We start from the raw sequence: 21501 nt of genomic DNA, 5'->3' as shown, positions 1-21501 counted from the left end.
GTGTGTGCATGCGTATGTGCGCGTGAGTCTGTGTGTGCATCTGTGTGCGTGTGTGTGCATGCATCCATGTATGTGTGCGTCCGTGTGTGCATGCATCCGTGTGTGCGTGCGTGCACATGTGTGTGTGCATCTGTGTATGTGTACATGTGAGCGTGTGTGCATCCATGTGTGTGTGCACGCTCGTGCGTGTGTGCATGTCTGTGTGTGTGCATGCATGTGTGTATGCATGCACGTGTGTGTGTCTGTGTGTGTGCATGCGTATGTGCGTGTGTGAGTCTGTGTGTGTGTGTGCATGCACCCATGTATGTGTGCGTCCGTGTGTGTGTGCATGCACATGTGTGTGCATCTATGTATGTGTACATGTGAGCGTGTGTGCATCCGTGTGTGTGCATGCTCATGTGCGTGTGTGTATGCGTCCACGTGTGTATGCATGCACGTGTGTGTCCGTGTGTGTGCATGCGTGTGTGCATGCGTGTGTGTGTGTGTGTGTGTGTGTAGTGGCTGTGGGGCAATGTTTGCTGTTGCAGCCTAATGAAAACAGCATGCATTCTTGCCCCACCAGGCCCCTGTCACTCCTACAGCCATCGTCAGAGAAGAAACAAAACAAAATAGAGAAGTGGAAGTTGATTCTATAATTAGTGCAGTTTCTTCACTGTTCATTCAGGATCTCCAGAGATCAATTAGCTTGCTTTTAAGCTAAAAGGCATCTGAATAAGTATTTAACCTGCATAGCAATTGATATTTAAAACAGATGAGGATGGGAGTAATAATGCAGAACGGGCTGCTCCTTTCTCCTCCACTAATCTCCCGGCCTCTGCTCCTCCTGCCCCTCACCTCTGCCCACTCCACATCCAGAGCGGCCTTCAGTTGGGCCTCCTGGTATCTCCGTGCAGGGCTGTGGGTGCGTAGGCCAGCGCTGAGGGGCCGCTGGAGGTGGGGCTGTCATTCATAGGCTGACACCACCGCGGAGCAGGTGGCCGGGGGTGGGGGTGCCCAGCCAGGGAGAGCCAGGTTCCCCCTCTGCTGCCACCAGCCATGCCTCCAGCCACAGGGCACCTGGCCATCCACGCAGGGGGCAGGGGCCTGGAAGGATGCGTCCTGAGAACACCTCAGCTGAAGCTTCCTCATCTAGTAGGAGCCAATCATTGCCAGGCTGGGGTGGGAGCAGCTGGGAAATTGTGGGACCCGGGTGGCCTCCTGGCTGAGCATCTTTTGGCAGGTGGTCTGAAGGATATTTGCATGTTTTCTGCTTTGTCACTGAACTGTATTAACATCCTGAACTAGAATTAGCTTTTAAAAATGAGCTCTGTGTGTGTGTGTGTGTGTGTGTGTGTGTGTGTGTGTGTGTGATGTGCATGGACAAATGCATTTATTTAACAAATGGGTCTTGATATCCTCTCTGTGATAGATATGTGCTGGGGACTGGGGGAGGGAAAGGGATGCCAGGATGACTGAGGTGTGTCCCCCTCCTTCCAGATGACCACAGCCTAACAGGGAGAGGGAGAGGAGCCTATGACGCATTGTAACACGTGTGAGCCTACCCACAGAGGATGAGTTCAGAGCTCAGGGAGGATGTCTTAGTAGGGGACCCCAAAATCAGGCCCTGCAACAAAAGTTCTCGTGTGAGCAGTTTTATCTGGGAGGTGATCCCAGGCGTGTGGGACGAGGGGCACTGTGGACGACTGGTGCTTAGCCCTGCCGGGGGCCTATAGAAGTGGACCTCAGAATTGCACCCCCAAGGGGCAAGGGAACGAGTTCATTCATCTGCCCCATGTCTTCTGGGCAGAGGTTCTGCAGCGTTCCTAACGCCCTGGCTCTTATGGCCTGCACTGGCCATGCCTGCACCATTGCCAGAGGATATCCCGGATACAGAAAGCTCAGACCTCTGCCCAGAAAGCAGAGGAAGTGTCTACAGGTGGCTCTTGGGTGGGACAAGGGCATAGGGACAGTGTCTGCTCTGCAGGCTCAGAAGAGAAATGTGGGAGCCAGGTTTGGAGGGATGAAATGGAGGAAGAAGGGAAGGTGACCCAGGCGGAGGAAGAGCACACTGGAACGGACAGGTGCGGACAGACCGGCAGGCTCCGTGATGTGGACAGAGGACGTGCTGTGTGGAGGGGCTGAGGCTGGGGGAGGTCGGACTGGGCCGGGATGCCAGCTAGGGGCCGGTCTTTGTGCTGTGGGCATGGGTGCGAGAGGGTGGGCTGTGTCACGGCTCAGCGCCTCCGGGGGGCAGGCTGGCCCCACCAGCCTCTCAAGGATTCTAGGTCTTTGTTCCTTTGGCTCCTCCGGCAAGGGCACTGTCTGCTCACCGCACCCCTCCGCAGCAGCCCCCTTCCCAGCCCTGTCCCCAGCAGCTCTAGCTCCTGTTCCTCTGCCTGATGACAGCCCATCGGTCATCAGGGTCTCTGGGCAGCACTGGAGCCTTCCAGCCATCCTCCCGACACGGTCGATTCCGCAATATTTGACTTGCGTGTCCCTGAGTTGTACAGACAAAGCTCCGCATATCACCGGATCAATTAAAACAACTGCCACCAGGCCCCGGAACTCAATCAGGAGACCCTCCCCCGGGACCCTATGGGCCTTGCACATCCTGTTGTCCAATCTGTTGCTTCTCTGGATGCCTCTGTCTCAGCTAAGTGCTCCCCGGCTTCCTTGTCACCTCGTGAGAGTAACTTCCTGCCCCTCTCGAGGGCTTACGGCGCGCCTTTGATGATTTATGCCATTTAGGCCTCAGAATGGCTCTGTGTTACAAGTGCTGTTAATATCCCTGTTTTCAGAAGGTGAAACAGAGACCCAGAGGGGTGAGGGACCCACCCAGGGTCACACAGCCAGGAAGCGGTGGGGTCCGCTGAAACCCAGCTATCTGGCTGTAGCACCTACGCGCCTGACTGTACTTCTGTCCTCATCCAGACTCTGGGGGTGTCTTTGGCGCACTCTGTCCCAGACCCTGCCTCCCTCCGGCCCCTCCTCACTGACCAGTCCTCCCTTCCTGCCTGGGTCCCACCCACCCTAGCACTCTCTCATGCCCACGGTGCCCGCCCCAGGCCAGTCTCCCTACCTGCTGCAGCCTGCCACACTCCCTCCACAGCTCAGCTCGAGCAGGTCAGATGCTGCCTCCTCCGTGAAGACCTCCATGGCACCCTTCTGAGCCTCACCAGCTCTCTGACCATTCTTATCACATGGAGAGTTTTTACCCATGTAGTGTTTTTATGGGTGTTCCTCCTCTCACCCCTTGGAGGAAGTGACTCCTTCCTCCAAGCCATGGAGGTGACTCACACAGTGACCGGCACACAGCCGTGTTCCCACTTGTAGCCAATAAACTGCTTGAGGAACGAAAGAATGAATGAACGAATGAATGATCGAACAAATGAAAGGGGAGACACGCCTATTCCTTGCCCCCTCCCCCCTTGCCCACGACCTCAGAAAGCCCATCATTGGGCCTTTTATGCTGGGCACTGCTTGCCTATTGCAAACCACATACTAGGCCCAGCGGGGAAAGCCAGCCAACGTGTCCCCTGACTCCTCCTGCTGAGACAACAGCACAGAGAGGCCCAAAAGCAAGTTCAGAAGCGCTGTCAGGGTCCCCTAAGGGCTGGCCAAGGTACAGCAGAGAACAGAGCCTGGTTCTTCCAACCCACAGGCTGCACAGAGCCGCAGGGGCCCTGGCAGGGAGAAGAGAAAGCCCTGATCAGAACAGACAGGGAGGCGGGCCCCAGGAAGAGGCTGTTAGCAACAATCTCGCTGATCAGCGTCTCAATTAATCTCCACGACACCTTGGAAACTTCAGAAAAAGAACAAAGCACACTAGGAAAAAAAAAGAGCAGACTCAGGCCCCGGAGGACAGACAGTGCCTGGGCCTGGTGCTGGGAACATGAGTGTCTCCTGGGACTCTGCTGCCAGACAGATGGGGGAGGCAAGCACAGGCTCTGCTGAGTCTCCCAGGCTCACCCCACTCAGGGCTGGGCTGCTTTTGCAAGGGCCAAATTCGGGAGCACAAAGTTGTTCAAGAGAAAGGAAAATCTCAATAGTTTCCAGACCAGCCCTAGACAGTCATGAGGTCATGGGCTTGACCAAAGGGACTCAGCCTTGTGCTATCGTTTGCCCTAAGACCTGTGCCTCAGGGTATTTCTAGGTCCATCTGACCAGAAAGAATATGTGTTAGAGGGGAGGGGGTGCCTCCAGGGCCCTTGCCCTTAATGTTATAAGGATGAGGCCTGGCAAGGAAGCCATGACAATCCTTGTTCCTGGTTTTTGAGGTCCCATTCAGCTTGACACAGGCCACCATAGCAGGGAGGCAGGGAAATTCCACCATTTGGGCACGTTTTCAGAGACAGAAAAAGCAATCTTAAAAATATGGGCATTTCTGGGACGCCTGGGCGGCTCAGTTGGTTGAACGTCTGGCTTCAGCTCAGGTCGTGATCTCACAGCTCTTGGGTTCGAGCCCTGCGCTGGGCTCTGTGTTGACAGCTCAGAGCCTGGAGCCTGCTTCCAATTCTGTCTCCCTGTCTCTCTGCCCCTCCCCCACTTGTTCTCTGTCTCTCTGATTCTCAAAAATAAATACACATTGAAACAACTTTTAATATGGGCGTTTTTGCTTAGGGTATCCAGAGTGTTTCTCAAAACACAATAGCACGTTGTTGTAGAAGGAGCCAGAAGGAGGTTCATTCCTGTGGGCACAGCTCACTTCAATCCCCCCCTCCCTCACCCCTGGCCCTCACTTTCACTCCGCAGACGAGGGTAGATTTGAGCAGTGGTTTTTGTGCTGTGCTTGGTGGAGCCTTCCTTGGGGGCTACAGAGCCTTCTCCAGAACCATGGCACCAAGTCTTTAAATGCCCAGATGATGGAAATAGGCTTGGGCAGCGGTGTGCTAGGAAGCACACTTTCCAGAAAAAGAAAAAAAAGTCCTAATTTGTAGCATCTGCTTATTTCCGTGGTGTAAATACTTTCACCATGGCTGATTTCAAGCTGCCAGCTCACTTACAAATTCTGAAAATTTCACAGTTGGCTCTAACAAGCTGGCTTTGGTTGTAGAAGAGAAGTTACTACACAGTAGTTAATAACAGCATCCTGAACCTCCCTGGGCCTCAGTTTTCTCTTGTGTGAAATGGAACAGTAATAGCTTCTATCTAATGGGTTGTAGAGGTTCTTGTGAGTATTAAATGGAGAGTACGGAAGGCACTCAGCATCATCCCTGACACATTAGTTGTTATTATTATTATTATTATTATTATTATTAGTTTTACCCAGTAGGTTTCCATTCAAGATCTAGTTTAAAGAAAATGTTCCAGTTCCAGCTGTGCTCCACCCCTGCTTACATCTTCTGGAACCCATCTCTCCTCTCTCTCTCTCTCTCTCTCTCTCTCTCTCTCTCTCTCTCACACACACACACACACACACACCATTTTCTCAGCAGCCCTGGTGTCTCTGCTCCATTTTATTAAAGCAGAAAGCAGTGACAATTATTTTCATAATGAACTGGCTCTTCAAATTAATGCCAATTACACTATGCAATCATGATTAAGATTATGCATTAATCAACGGTGCCAACCTACTTATTAGCCTCTTTAAATAACGATCATGAGGAATGTATGGGAAGGGAGAAAATGGAGGGGAGCCAATTGAATGGGGGAACTGCATCTAAGTGGGGCAGGGTGCTCTTTCCAGAAGCCAAGACCCAAAGCAGCCTTTCTTCCATGGGGCGGAGCTTGAATCAGGGCCCTACCCTATCAGACCCTGAGCTCCCAAAGCTCCCTGGTCTGTAGAAGCCCCCTGCACAAAAGGGAAAGGGGTCAAGAGGACCCAGTAGGGACAGGGTAGAAGAACCCTTGATGGTTTATCAATTGATGAGGTTCGGTGCCCCCTTTCCCTTCCTTCAAAAGCATGGAAAGGTAAAGTGTGGTTGATACTTCTTCTGGAGTAATGTCACCCCCATCTTAGATCAGGTCTCCCAGACGCAGAGCCTGAGGCAGAGATTGGGATGCATGAGGTTGATAGAGGGGAAGAGAGCTCTTTAGGAAAATTCTGTAGGGGGATAGGCAAATCAGGGTAGAGAAGCAGACCGGGCTAGGCAAAGATACGGCCCCGGGTAAGATCTGGCCTTTGCCAGACGCAATATGGAGGTGCTCGGGCGGGGGCTGGGGGGTGGGCTCTTGCATACATGCATACAGTTATTCCCATCTTGAGGCAAGGGGACCACACTTTCGAGCCCCAGTGTTCATGAGTTATCAGTGGCTGCAGACTGTCCCCGGGGCCAAGATGAGTGGTGGAACCTCTTGGGCAAGGTGGCTCCCTTCAACTGAGAACAGTTCTCTAGAGAAAAGGGCACCCTATGAAGGGAAAATTCAAACCCGGGTCTGCTACATCCAGAACCTGATCTCTCAACCTTTGTGTTGTACCCAAATACGTACTGCCTTGGTGTCCCAAGACATTCAACTTTAGGGATCACCTTGCCCTTACATGTTCAAGTAGAATGACGCCCACCCTTGCACCCTGCTTGGGAGCAGGGGAGGGGCCGCCTCTTCCAGGCCGTGTCTCTGAGGATCCTCCAGGGCTTCCGGTTTCTCCGAACCTCTCCTATTCCAACTTCTCTTCTCTCTCTCCCACCTTCTCTACTTCTTATCTTCTTTCTGCCCAATTCACCTTGTGCTGGGCGCTGCCCGCCTTTCGTCACTTCCCCCAAAGAGCACAAGCTGGTGTCCACTTTCTACGGGCAACTCTACTAAACGTCAGGGCTCCTATAAGGAAGGGAGGTGACAGCACAGTGCAGGCTCACAGAAAACTAAGCACCGGGCATCGCTGTACTACCACAACTCCTTCCTGCCGTGAAGGATTTCATACTGGTCTCATCTGGTTGGGGCCATGAGTCATATTCTTTTCCTGTCTCCCTTTTTGGGTCCACATCATGCCTGTTCCCTTCCTCTTGGGCCCTTCTCCCATCCTCCCGGTTCAGAACTCAACTTTGCGTCTTTCCTTTTCTTTGCCCGGCAATTTAGTACTATCACAGTGTTCTCTTCTCCATCCGGGCCCTAAAGTCCTTTTACCTCTAAGATAAAGGCTGCCCTTCCCTAGAAGAGGGGATGAACTACATACAGCCCACTAGCCAAATCCAGCCAGCTACCTGTTTTTGTAAATAAAGTTTTATTGAAACACACCTGCACCTGTTTGTTTACATACTGTCCATCACTTTCATGTTACAGTGGGAAAGTTGAGTAGACCGTCGTGCCCGCAAAACCAAAAATATTTACTATCTGATCCTTTACAGAAAAAGTTTGCCACCCCCTGCCCTAAAACGTGGAAGTTTAAAATTCATTTTGTTTTTATAAATGGCATTGTTTGGGGGCACCTGGGAGGCTCAGTCAGTTAAGCGGCTGACTTCAGCTCAGGTCATGATCTTGCGGTTCGTGAGTTCGAGCCCCGCGTCAGACTCTGTCCTGACAGCTCAGAGCCTGGAGTCTCCTCGGATTCTGGGCCTCCCTCTCTCTCTGCCCTTCCTCCACTCACACTCTGTCTCTGTGTGTCTCTCAAAAATAAATAAAATGTTAAAAAAAAATTAAAAATTAAGAAGTAAATAAATGGCATTGTTTGTGTCTTCCTTTAAGAATTACCATGAGGGGCGCCTGGGTGGCTCAGTCAGTTGAGCGTCCGACTTGGGCTCAGGTCACGATCTTGCGGTTCGTGAGTTCGAGCACCACGTCAGGCTCTGTGTTGACAGCTCAGAGCCTGGAGCCTGCCTCGGATTCTGTGTCTCCCTCTCTCTCTGCCCCTCCCCTGCTCATGCTCTGTCTTTCTCTGTCTCAAAAATAAATAGAACATTAAAAAAATAAAAAAAATAAAGAATTACCATAAGCTAAATTCTCTCCATGTGACCTGCATTTAGTTACATCATTTTCTTCCTTGCCATGGTCAACCCTTGGTAGTATGTACCCATTTTCCAGATGGAGAAACTGAGTCTCAGAGAGATCAAGCGTAAAGGGCTTGGATTTAGACTGAGGCATAACTGTCACCAGAGTTTAAGTTGGAAACCTTTCTACTTTTGCATCCAACAGCTAAGCACCACACAGGTGCTGGGTATTTTCTGCTTATTGTTGCCTAAGCACTCCTTGAGAAGCAGGAGCCTGGTGGCAACTTCTCTTGATGTCCTAGGACCCGGTGACAGGTTGGCATGTGGTGGAGGTTGGTGGTTGTTCATGGAACTGAATCGCATATCCCCTAGGCTGGGGTCTCAGTGCCTGAGATGTGTCACCACCCTTGTGAGATATCAACCTCTCTCCTTTCCTCCGCACCAGGATGTGAGAGGCCGGGAAGATGTGAAGCCCTAGGAAATGGCTCCTTGTCCCATGACCTTTGACCCTCATTTGGGATGGGATCTATAGTGACCGGACTTCTTCCCAGGCTCTCTTTGATACATTTTTTTTTTTTATTTTTACATGTTCAAATACAAAAAAAAATGCATATTTATTGTGAATAACCTAGAAAAACCAAGATAATACAAGGAACAAGGGAAACGTATCCATAAGCCCCTTCTGTCCAGAGATGTGCATTGATCAGATGTTGGTACAAATCTTTCCAGTCTTTTTTCTGTAAATATAGATAATGTACTTTTACCTTGATAAATAGATTTCAAACTGTAATATAATTTTGTTGCTTTGGTGGGGTGGGGGGCGAAGAACGAGCATTTTCTATAACATTAAGTATTCCTTAAGAGCATTCTTTTAAAGCTTTTTCCTTATTACCAAAGCTCTTGCTTGGTGCAGAGGACTTGGGGAAAAAAAGCACTAAGCAAACGCAATCCATTATCTTTTTACTTTCTAGAAAGAACCTCTGTTAACATTTTCGTGTATGCCCTTCTGGTATGTCCTTTTTGATTTTAATTGGAGTTGCATTAAATTTATAAATTAATTTGAAGAGAACTGACATCTTTACAATATTGAGCCTTCTCTTCCAGGAGAAAGTTATGCCTCTCCATTTATTCCAGTTTTTTATGTCCCCCAGTAAAGTTTTGTGGTTTCCTTGGTATAAGAATTGCACATTTATTGTAAAGTATTTTATTTTCTTATTGTTGCCTTTGTGAATAGGGTCTCTCTTTTTCCTTATAATTCCTCACGGTTTATTGCTGATATATAGGAAGGCTATATGTTTGTCTCTATTTGTACGCTGGCTCCTTGATGAGCTGTTTAATTTCTACTAGGTTTCCGTCTGAGTCTCGTGAGTTTTTACGAGAACAGTAATAAGCATCTGCAGACACCATCCGGCCCCAATGATCAGCAACTCCTCACCTTTATGCCCCATTTGTATCCTTTTCACACACACTCACCCTTCCCCTTTTGTTTTGCAGCAAATGCTGGGCACCATATCATGCCATCCTATACCCTGACTCTTTATTTTTTATTTTTTATTTTTAGTGTTTTATTTATTCTTGAGAGAGAGAGACAGAGCACCAGCAGGGGAGGGGCAGAGAGAGAGGGAGACACAGAATCCGAAGGGGGCTCCAGGCTCGGAGCTGTCAGCACAGCTCGAACTCACAAACCGTGAGACCATGACCTGAGTCGAAGTTGGACGCTTAACCGACTGAGCCACCACCCAGGCACCCCTGACTCTTTTTTTTTTAATGTTTATTTATTTATTTTGAGAGAGTGCACGCGAGCAAGAGCAGGGGTTGAGAGAGAGAATCCCAAGCAGTCTCCACGCTCTGCATGGAGCCCTATGTGGGGCTTGATCTCACGATGGTGAGATCGTGACCTGAGTTGAAACCAAGAATCAGATGTTTAACCAACTGAACCACTCAGTCGCCCCTACCCTGACTCTTAATGCCTGCAAGTTGTTCTGCCATATGGGTGGCTTTTAATATATTGAGTAATTTCCTACTTTGGGACATTAAATTGTTTCTATTTTTTTCAATATCATAGTCAAGAAGATCCTTATACATAAATGTGTTTATGTGTCTCTAACTTACTCTAAATTTATATCCCTAGAAATGCTGACTCCCCAGCATTAAATTAAAATCCCTAGAATTACCAGATCATATGGTATTTTGATCATTTATTTTCCTTTAAACACACACACACAGTCACATGATGGCTTTTCTGATTAGAAATATAACACATGTTCACTGTAGAACTTTTGGAAAGTACAGAAAAACACAAAGAAGGGAATTAAAGTCACCCATAATCCTGTCACTCAGAGAGAACCCCTCTTGACGGTTTGGGGTACAGTTCTTCTCGTCTTGTTTTATGCGTGCGCCCAGCCCGTTTATGCACACCCACACACACTCACGTGCATACACACTACATATTACAAATTGTAAGCCTGCTGGAGGCCTGAGGCAGGGGTGCAGGTTTATTTATCCACTTTTTAAAATACTCACTTTATTTTTTTTAATATAATTTATTGTCAAACTGGCTTACATACAACACCCGGTCGCATCCCAGCAGGTGCCCTCCTCAATGCCCATCCCCCATTTTCCCCTCTCCCCCGCCCCCATCAACCCTCAGTTTGTTCTCTGTATTTAAGAGTCTCTTGTGCTTTGCCTCCCTCCCTCTCTGTAACGATTTTTTTCCCCTTCGCTTCCCCCCTGGACTTCTGTTAAGTTTCTCAAGACCCACATATGAGTGAAAACATACGATATCTGTCTTTTTCTGACTGACTTATTTCACTCAGCATAATACCTTCCAGTTCCATCCACGTTGCTGCAAATGGCATGATTTCATTCTTTTTCGTTGTTAAGTAGTATTCCATTGTATGTATAAACCACATCTTCTTTATCTGTTCATCTGTTGATGGACATTTAGGCTCGTTCCATAATTTGGCTGTTGTGGAAAGCCCTGCTTTAAACATTGGGGTACATGTGCCCCTATGCATCAACACTCCTGTTTCCCTCGGGTAAATTCCTAGCGGTGCTATTGCTGAGTCATAGGGTAGTTCTGTTTTTAATTTTTTGAGGAACCTCCATATTGTTTTCCAGAGTGGTTGCACCAGTTTGCATTCCCACCAACAGTGCAAGAGGGTTCCCGCTTCTCCACATCCTCACCAATATGTATAGTTTCCGGATATGTTCATTTTAGACATTCTGACCGGTGTGAGGTGGTATCTCAGTGTGGCTTTGATTTGTATTTTCCTGATGATGAATGACATTAAGCATCTTTTCATAAAATACTCACGTAAAAAATTTTTTTAATTTTATTTATTTTTGAAAGAGACAGAGTGCGAGCAGGAAAGGGGCAGAGAGAGGGAGACACAGAATCGGAAGCAGGCTCCGGGCCCTGAGCTATCAGCACAGAGCCCGACTCGGGGCTTGAACTCACAAACCGTGAGATCATACCATGAACTGAAGTTGGATGCTTAGCCAACTGAGCCATCTGGCACCCCTTAAAATACTCACTTAAAAAATTTTTTTTCAGGGGCGCCTGGGTGGCTCAGTCGGTTGAGCAGCTGACTTCAGCTCAGGTCATGATCTCGTGGTCCGTGAGTTCGAGCCCCACGTCAGGCTCTGTGCTGACGGCTCGGAGCCTGGAGCCTGTTTCGGATTCTGTGTATCCCTCTCCCTGACCCTCCCCTGTTCATGCTCTGTCTCTCCCTGTCTCAAAAATAAATTAAAAAATGTTAACAATTAAAAAAAAACAAACAAAAAACAAAACAAAACAAAAAATAAAATAAAATAAAAATTTTTTTTCAGGAGCTCCTGGCTGGCTCAGTCGGTTAAGCTCAGGCTTCGACTTCAGGTCAGGTCATGATCCCACAGCTCATGTGTTCGAGCCCCGGGTCGGGATCTGTGCTGCCAGCTCAGAGTCTGGAGACTGCTTCGGGTTCTGTGTCTCTGTCTCTCTGCCCCTCCCCCACTAGTGCGCGCACGCGCTCTCTCTCTTTCTCTCTCAAAATAAATAAACATTAAGAACAACTTTAAAAAATTTTTTTCAAAATGATGGAAATAACCCAAATAAAGAAACTGTGCCACATCTGTAGAAACTAATATTATTTAACGGTCAAAAGGAATGAGGTACTGAGACACGCTACAACATGGGTAAGGCTCAGAAATATATTCAGTGAAAGAAGCCAGACACAGAAGACCACCTATTTCTTCTTCCATTTATAGGATTCCATTTACAGGAAATGTCCAGAAAAGAGGAATCTCTAGAGACAGAGAGTAAATTAGTGCTTGCCTGCGGCTGGGGGCGGAAACCATGATTGACTGTAAATGGGCACAAGGGATCTTACTGGGGTGATGGGAATGTTCAGGATTGTGACGGTAGCCACCCAAGTCAGTGCATTCACCTCAAGTCACCATGCACTTAAAACAAGGCACATGTTGTGGAATTTCTCAATGTAAATCATACCTTGATAAAGTTGATTCCTTAAAGGAGTGAAGAAAGAAAACATAAAAACTTCACTTGGAAAATAAAGAAGAGCACGAAGAACAACATAAGAAATCTACCTCATGGGACCGTTCACCTGTGCGGTTTTGAAAACATCTCCTATTTTTATGTCAGTGGTAGAAATTCCTCATCTTCCTTCCATTCCTTCCTTCCTTCCGTTCTTCCTCTACCGACATGGAATCACACTGCACCTTATAACCTTTGCGTTTCACTTAAAACTATGTCGTGGGAGGTTCCAAATCATTAAATTTTTGCTATGACATGGAAATATACAGCTTACTGTGGTTCATTGACTCTGTCCCTGGTGTTGGACGTCCCTAGAGCCCCTGCCCCACGCATGATTGGTGTGTCCACCATTGCCGTCAGAGTCAATTCCTAGAAACCGAAGAAATTGAGTCAAAAAGTATTGAGTCAAAGACCTGAGCATTTTTAAGGCTTTTGATATTTTCTGGTAGCCACCGGGAAGGCGGGGTGTACCAGTTCTCACTTCCATCAAAAGCTAGGCAGGCGTCTATTTCTAAACACACTCAGCAAAGCTGGGTGTTATAATTTGTTTTGTGTTTGCCCACGGGATGGGCAAAACATGGTATCTCACTGATGGTTGAAATGGAGTTTATTTGATTTTTAGGGACGATACACATTTCTTAATACGTTAACAGCTCCTTTGTATTATTTAAAAGAAATTTTTCAATGTTTATTTATTTTTGCAAGAGGCAGAGAGACAGAGCATGAGTGGGGGAGGGGCAGAGAGAGAGAGAGGGAGGCACAGAATCTGAAGCAGGCTTCGGGCTCTGAGCTGTCAGCACAGAGCCCGACGCAGGGCTCGAACTCACAGACCACAAGATCATGACCTGAGCTGAAGTCAGATGCTCAACTGACTGAACCACCCAGGCGCCCGTGTCATTTTTTTTTCTTTAGGGAACTATCCTTTGCACATTTTTCTATTGGAGTATTTGGGTTTTTTTCATTAAGTGTTTATTTTTTTTAAATAAGATCACCAACTTTTATACGGCCAAGTAAGTTACAAATATTTTTCCAAGTTCGATGTTTGCCATTTAATTTTGTTTATGGTAGTTTTGATAGATCATTATTTGATATATATTATTTCTGTAGAGTTATCCATGTTTCTCCTATGATTTCTGACTTTACTGTAATTCCTGGAAAGGCCTCCTCCACCTCAATATTGTGTAACATTCACCTATATTTTCTTTTTTGGTACTTTTATACTGTCTTCTTTCCTCCTTCCTTCCCTGACTTTCTTGCTATTTAATCTTTAATCCACTTGGAACTTATTTTGATATATGGCTTAAGATTGGAATCTAACTTAAATTTCTCCCAAATAATGGAATAATTGTCTCAGCACAATTAATGAATAATTTATATTTTACCTACTGATTGGAAATGGCCACCTTTGTCGTGTCTTAAATACTCATCTCTACTTAAATCTCTCTCTGGGGGCTTTTTATCTCATTCCGTTGATCTGTCTGTATTTTCATATGCCATTAGGACATGTTTTTAATTATTTTGGCTTTTATGATCCATTTTAAATCTGGCAGTGTAGATCACCTCTCTTCTCTTCAGGCTGTTACCTTCCGGTTAGTCTTCCAGATGCATTTGACAGTTATCTTGTCAAGTAAAAGAAGAACCGTTCTATGATTCTGATAGGAATTGCATTAAATTAACTGAAAAATTAATTTGGAATAAACTGACACCTCCATTCTTGGGCCTAACCATCCTGGAACAGAACATGCCTTGTCATTTAAACTTACTGTTATATCTCCCTACTGTAGTGTTGTTGTCATTTTTAATGCTGAAATTGCATACTTCTTATTTGCTCTATTACTAGCTATTTAATGTTTTTGTCGATGTTATAAAGGAGATCTTTTGCAATTAGGTTTTCTTACTGATTGTTGGTGACATAGAGAAATGGTGTTAGTTTATGCTAACTGATCATCTAACTCGACCCTCCTACTAGTTCTTAACTAGTGTTTGTTTTGGGGGATTAAGGGGTTGTAGGAAGTCATTTATAACATTTGCAAGCATTTGTTTTCTTTCCAAGAGGTGTGCCTCTAAATTCTTTTTCTTATTTTGTTGGTTAATGGTGTGGTGTGGATCTTTATCCCTCCTTTATTTCTTTAATGGGAATGTCGCTAGTGTTCACCATTAGTGTGATATTGAAGGCAGATTTGAGCTAAAGATGTTTCAAGGCGGTGACTTTTCTGGTACTAGTTTATTAAGCATTCTTAACAGCAGTGTATATTGGATTTTATCAAATGCCTTTCTGCATCTCGTGAGTTGATCATGTGTTATTTTTTTTCCTTTGAACTATTGATGTAATGGAATGATATTCATAGATTTCTTTATGTTGAACCACCCTTTCTTTATATTGACTATAACTCTACCTGGTCATGTTATCCTTGTCACATTCTAATAGATTCTACTGGCAAGCACTCTGTTGAAAATTTTCATAGCGATATTAATAAGTTGGTCATTTTATTTGGCTCTGTTTGCCAGTCCCTGGCTGAGTGAAATGAACTAGGAGAATTTTCCTATTTCTTATGCTCTGGCACAATTTCTACGTATAGGAATTATCTAGGATATTGTTGAACATTTTTTTAGGGGAAAATCTTGCCCATAAAACCTTCTGAGCCAAGCATCTTTGTTGGCATGCCCCTCCTTCCCCAGCACACATGAGTTTACCTCTCTCTCGCAGGAGGAATCTTTGAGTATGCAGATGGCCCCAACGCCCAGGTCATGAATGCTGAGGAGCATGCCTTTCGATTTTCTGCCAACATCATCAACAGGAACAGGACTCTGCTGCCCAACACAACCTTGACCTATGATATCCAGAGGATTCACTTTCACGACAGCTTCGAGGCCACCAAAAAGGGTGAGTATGCAGCCTTGACTATTGTCTTCCAGGTTTGGGGATAAAGGAGGAGCCTGTTTGCTATCCAGGGTCCTGAAAATAGGCCAGCGCTCTTGGTGGGCTTGAAGCTTAGAGTCTATTCTGTCTGGGTTGGGGTCCTGCCTCATTCCCAGCTCAGCTTAGGCTGTGTCATCCCCCAGGTTGTCCATCAGGAATTTCCAGGCCACTGGCAGGTGCCATGAGGGAATGAGGGGCCATGGGAGCAGGGGGAGGGTGAGGGATGGGGGTCTGAGATGGGACTGGAGAGGTCGCATCAGATCCCCAACATCTTTGAACCGAAGCTGGCATTTTCAAACTTGTTTTTTTTAATTGAAATCTTATCCAGATAACAATACTTAAAATACGTATAAAATAGATAATGTATAAGTTCAAATATGCAACATTTCCTTGCCATAAAAAGACCTACTGAAAACAATGAAGTTGCTTCTATGGCTACAATGATTTCACCCCAGAGGCTGTGGGTAACACTTTCAGTTTGACATTCAACACATTTCCATGCTTTATTTTAGCTTCACAGTAATAAAATTATAAGTCATAAAAATAAGTCTTAGTAAATCCAATCAGCTTTCCCCACACCTGAGTTTTAAGAAACAAAATAAATGTTGGGTTGCAGCCTTCCTTATTAGTGACACACTCACAATAAGTTCCTGGAACTGCACAGAAATGACTGGAGAACTTTATTCCAACATTGTCAGGCGAAAACAAAAAACAAAAAACAAAAACAAGGCAACTTGCCAATACCTGAATGAGCTCACAGTTCCCAGTGTATCGTATAGCACATTTGAGTATACACATACGCTTTTCTTGTTACTGTTTTAAAAATATAGTTTATACACACACACGTATTTAACTGAAATGAACTTAGAGGCTCAAACAACTCTAGAAATAGCTTCCGTATATCCCTAGATGTCCACGGAACTCTATTTATAAAATCTCAGGCCTAAGGAATCCCATTCCCAGGAAAGACAAGGTCATCCTTCCTATAATTTGTCATCATAGCCCTTTGCTTTTCTTCTTCAAGGCCCTTATCACAATTTGTAGCTAAATGATGGTGTGTGTTTGATGTCTTTCCCCTTCTCTCCAACACTACTGAAAGGAAGGCTCTCTCTTGTTAGCTGATGTAGCCCTAGCACCTAAAAGACTGGTGAGTTGTGTAAGTGCTCAATGAAATAATTATTGAGTGAATAGATGAATGAATGATGTGAGAATGGAGCGTGGAAATCTGAGCATCGTTACCCAGGCCCCCTGTCAGCTAAGCTTAGGGACAGCATCATTCATGTATCTTGGGAAGATCTCCTTGGTCTTCCTAAGGGGTTACCAATAGCTAATCATGGTCTCCTGGGCTCCCAGGGATAAATCTGCCCAGGTGCTTCCTGATGCTGGTTCTGTTTTCCAAAGCCCCATCGTGGGTAGACATCTTAACACAGAAAGGCAGTGTAGCGTGAGCTTGGAGCCAGAGTGCCTAGCCTTACACCTTGCCCATGCTGATACTAGTTGTGACCTTGAACAAAATACCCGGTGCCTCAGTTTTCTCATCTGCAAAGTGGACACGCTTCTGTGAAGCGCCTAGAACGGTATCTAGCACGACTTGGCTCTTATTACATTGGCTGTCTTGCTCTCTACCCGCCGAGTCGTCAGGTTAAGGGGCCTCACATCTACAGGCACCTTCTCCACTCCTGGCTCCTGTCCCGCCTCCCTGCTCCTCTGTGCCTTGTGAGCTGAAGGGCCCAGGGTTCCTGACATTGAGCACGATTGCCTGACATTTTTGAGACCGCTGCCTTGAGCCTCAGGGCCAACTTGCAGACAGACTAGAGCATCCCCATGCTGTTAGTCTCGAAGAGTGGTTCTTTGCCCATCACCCTTCTCCCTGTGCTGGTATGCCCCCCTCCCTACCTGTGTCCTCCCAGCTCTCTATCCGCGTGCCCTGTGGCCAACGCCGTGCAGTCAGATATCCACCTCCCTACTGAGAGTTCCTGCTGGCATCCTCTGCCTGGCCTCGTCCAGCTAGAAAGTAACTGAACTCAACCAAAACTCCTCAGTGAAAAGGTGAGGACATAGAACAAACGCCTGGGATCAGAACAGAGTTTCACGTGGGCACGATGACCCCAAAGGGCTAGGCTGGGTATTCTGTTCGTTTTTTTTTTTTTTTTCTAAAAATCACTAAAATAATATGACAGCTCTTTAGCGGCACACTTGTGAGTCAGCATAGGGACCTTCCCCAGCCAGCACTGAGCTCGGGGCAGAACTCCAGAGCCTTCTGAGGCACTTCCTCCAGCAGGAACTTAGAGTCCCAAACTATGTGGAACAGCCAAGTGGTGGGTGACTAGGCCTGAGACAGACCCACCCAGCTCTGGAAGTCCAGTCAGACCAATCCAAGTGACCAAAGCCACACACACACACACACACACACACACCCCATCCCCCACCACATGCCTTGTTGGCTTAAAAGCCTGAATGGCGTGTCCTGTTTTTCTTCCCCCAAATCATCAGAGCCCAAGGGAGGTCTGTCCAGTCTAGCCCAAATGTGACCTTCCAGCCACTCTGTGCCATATGCTCCCTCGGCCTCTGGGTTCCGGCCCTACCTGCCATCCTCCGGGTGCCATGCTTCCTCCCACCTCACGGATTTTGCACATGCTGTTCTCTTTGCTTGTAATGCCCTTCCCCTGTCCCACCTCTGCCCTGCCATTTGTCTAGGTCCTCGGGGGAGCCTTCCCCAAGTCCCCAAACCAGGTCAAGTCTTCACCTCATAAAGCTCTGGACTTTTCTTTCACAACCTTGATCCATGGATACGCGTGTGTGTGTGTATGTGTGTGTGTGTGTAATTATGTGGCCATTGTCCATATCTTCTGCTAGATTACCCACCTTTTGTCTTTTCACTGCTGTGCTAAAGAACCATTGTTCTGACGGCTGGTGCCATACATCGTTTTGCCTGTTTTTGAACTCTACGTAAATAGAACACCAGTGTGTACCTTCAGCGTGTATAATATACCTGTGAGATTCATCTAGGATGTTGAATATAGCAGGAGTCTCTTCTTCATTGTTGTATAGTGTCCCATTATATGAACATACCACAATTTTGAAAACTCAATTTATTGTCGGACATTCGAGTTACTTCCATTTGGGCCCACAGGGTAGCGCTGCCCTGATCGTTCTGGTAGATGTCTTGTGGCACACAAGTGTGCACCTTGTTTGGTGGGTAGACACCCAGGAGTTAGAAGTACGAGGTCACAGGATGCCATATGGTCAGCGAGACAGCTTCCCAAGTTACAGCACCAACCCCTTGGGCATCCGATGGCAGTGGCAATCGCTCCACGTCGTCACAAACACTACGGGTAAAGTCAGTTTTGTTTCTGGTGGTTCATGTGATGGATATCTCATTATAGTTGTACTTTGTATTTCCCTGGTGCCCGGAGATGTGGAGCATGTTTTCATATGCTAATAGGGCATCTGAAGTTTCTCTTTCCCGGAGTGATTTTTGAGGCTTTCAACCACTTTTAAAATGGAGTTGCTTGTCATTTTCTTATTGACTTGTAGGAGTCTTTTACATAGGGCGGGTAGGAGTCCTTTGTGGGACTTAACGCGTCGCATTAGAGGTGCCACAAGTGAGCTTGCCTTTTTACTGTCTCTTGAGGAACAAAGTTCTTAATTTGAAGAAGTCTGATTTATCCATATTTTCCATTACCTCTAATGGCTTTGGGTTCTACATGTGCCTGTCTTAAAGTTATGAAGGTTTTCTCCTGTGTTCTAGAAGCTCTGTTGTTTTGTCTTTCAGAGTTGGCTCTATGATCGGTCTTACATCGATTTTCTGTGCATGGTGAGAGGTAGGAGCTGAGGTTTATTTTTTTGATGCAGTGTTGGTGAGAGTGAAAACTGGTGGAGCCTCTCAGGGGAGCTGTTTGGAAGTGTTCCTGGCCACTTTTTTGATAATAGCCAAACGTGGGAAATAAAGGTCCATCGACGGGAGAATGGACAGATTGGAGTATAAGTTATACAATGGAATTTGAACGAGCAATAAAAAAAAGAAAAGAAAACATTTCTTCCTACACAAAACATCATGGATGAGCCTCGCAGATATAACGTTGAGTGAATGAACAGTGGTCCCCTCTGGGGGAGGGAGGAGTATGAAGCGTGTGTTCTGGAAAAGGGAAGAGATAACCTTCTTAGGTGTTGGAAATGTTTTATTTTTTTTTTTCAACGTTTATTTATTTTTTTGGGGACAGAGAGAGACAGAGCATGAACGGGGGAGGGGCAGAGAGAGAGAGAGACACAGAATCGGAAACAGGCTCCAGGTTCTGAGCCATTAGCCCAGAGCCTGACGCGGGGCTCGAACTCACGGACCGCGAGATCGTGACCTGGCTGAAGTCGGACGCTTAACTGACTGCGCCACCCAGGCGCCCCGGAAATGTTTTATATTTTGATCCAGGCAGTAGTTACATGAGTGCAGTTCCATGTAAAACTTCATAGGAGTCTGTGCCTTGACTCTACACTTTGCTGTATTGTGTTATATCTCAATAAAAATTTTTTTTAATTTTTTAACGTTTATTTATCATTGAGAGACAGAGAGACACGGAGTGTGAGTGGGGAGGGTCAGAGAGAGAGGGAGACAAAGCATCCAAAACAGGCTCCAGGCTCCGAGCTGTCGGCACAGAGCCCGACGCGGGGCTCGAGCTCACAAACTGCGAGATCGTGACCTGAGCCGAAGTCGGTCGCTTAACCAACTGAGCCACCCAGGCGCCCCTCAATAAAAACATTTTTGAAGAGGACCCTCTCTGCCATCACTTTCCCTTAATGCCCCTCCGGCAATGTACCTAAGATAGACCCCTGCTGTGGTTGGAACCACCTCTGTCTGACCCTGAGGGCATTTCTGCTGTTGGACCGTGCTCCCCTTTAGTCACTCTCCATTCCTCAGGGAACCCCTGATTTCCGTGATCTTTATTTTTTCTTTTGATCTTTGGTTTTCAAAAAGGTAGTCCTCAGGAGCATCGTTAGGACTCTTCTGGGGGATGACCTTGGGCTTCATTCTAACTCACCCATTGGTAATGATGAACTCTGCCATCACAGCTGGATCCAGCCACCTTGGGCCCCACGGGGTGAGCGGGCGCAGAGGCTCGGAGCCTGGCATTGTGTGCCCGCCAGCTCTGTTTGAATTAGTCCTTCCCTCCGCATGAGGCCCAAGAGGCCTTTTCCCCATTAAGAGGGACTTTCACGTATTGTCTTTATTTTTAAATGTTTTGTGGAAAATTAAAAGATGAGTGACTGCCAAACGGTGCCCGAGCCAGCAGCCCAGAGAGCGCCTGTGTTTTCTTCCAAGCCTGACCGGAGCGGGCCTGGAATCGACCCAGCACTCCCCAGGCTCCTCTGCCGTCACTTATTCTCTGGGCTGCTCAGTTCCTTTTAAGACACAAATTGATTGGGATAATTTGTGCTATAACTACAATTGCCATGGAAAGAGGGGGAGGGGGGCTGCATTCAGGCTGTGGACTCCCGCAATGACTGTGAACCACTGAGTTACTGTAAAATGACCAGAAAATGGATTCCAAATTGAAGCTACAAATAATGTAATTACTACAGTGGGTGCTCAGGGCTGCAAGAACAAGAGTTGGCTGCTGCCCTGGAAACATCTGGGGATAAAGCTGCTGCCGCCGCCGCTGCTGTAACCCCTGCCCTGGTCCCTCGGGGGCAGCAGTGCTCTTCCAGGCTGGAAGATCCTCAGAAGCTGAAAGGAACGTGGAGAGGACAGAAAAAGGGATGCGGAGAGAGGCCAAAGAGAAGAAATGGGTGAAAGGCAGAACTGATGCTTACTGCCATGCAGCAGTGACATGTGATCACCGCATCTCTGGCAGGATGGAACCCCGTATAGCCATCGTCTTCCTACCACCACCATTGTCACCACTACAGATGCCAGTGCGCCGTCACCACAACGACTATGATCACCATCAGTGATACAGTGGTTTCACCTCCATTCTTGACGTCATCAGCACCTGCCATCACCACCAATCACTGCCAGACAGCAACATCTTCATCAGCACCAATCTCATCAGTGCCCGCATCATCGCTATCATTCCTACCATCGTCACAGTCATGACGTTGACATCTTCGTCAGAACCAATCTCATGAGTGCCCGCATCATCGCCATCATTCTTACTACCATCGTCACAGTCATGACATTGACATCTTCATCAGCACCAATCTCATCAGTGCCA

At 46.8% G+C, this 21501-nt stretch overlaps 1 protein-coding gene across 1 annotated transcript in view; it reads left to right on the top strand.

Moving 5' to 3' along the window:
- Positions 1-21501, top strand: part of GRIK3 (glutamate ionotropic receptor kainate type subunit 3) — a 229985-nt gene that overhangs the window by 121682 nt on the left and 86802 nt on the right. Inside the window, exon 2 of the mRNA XM_086716491.1 lies at positions 15083-15259. Coding sequence (XP_086572617.1) covers positions 15083-15259 — 177 coding nt within the window. The remainder of the gene's footprint in view (positions 1-15082; positions 15260-21501) is intronic.

The sequence above is a fragment of the Puma concolor genome, chromosome C1 (genome assembly GCF_028749965.1).
Source record: "Puma concolor isolate L17-30 chromosome C1, mPumCon1.1.hap2, whole genome shotgun sequence".
NCBI classification, from domain to species: Eukaryota; Metazoa; Chordata; class Mammalia; order Carnivora; family Felidae; genus Puma; species Puma concolor.
The sequence above is the reverse complement of the archived record's forward strand: the minus strand, read 5'-3'. Positions and strand labels throughout refer to the sequence as shown.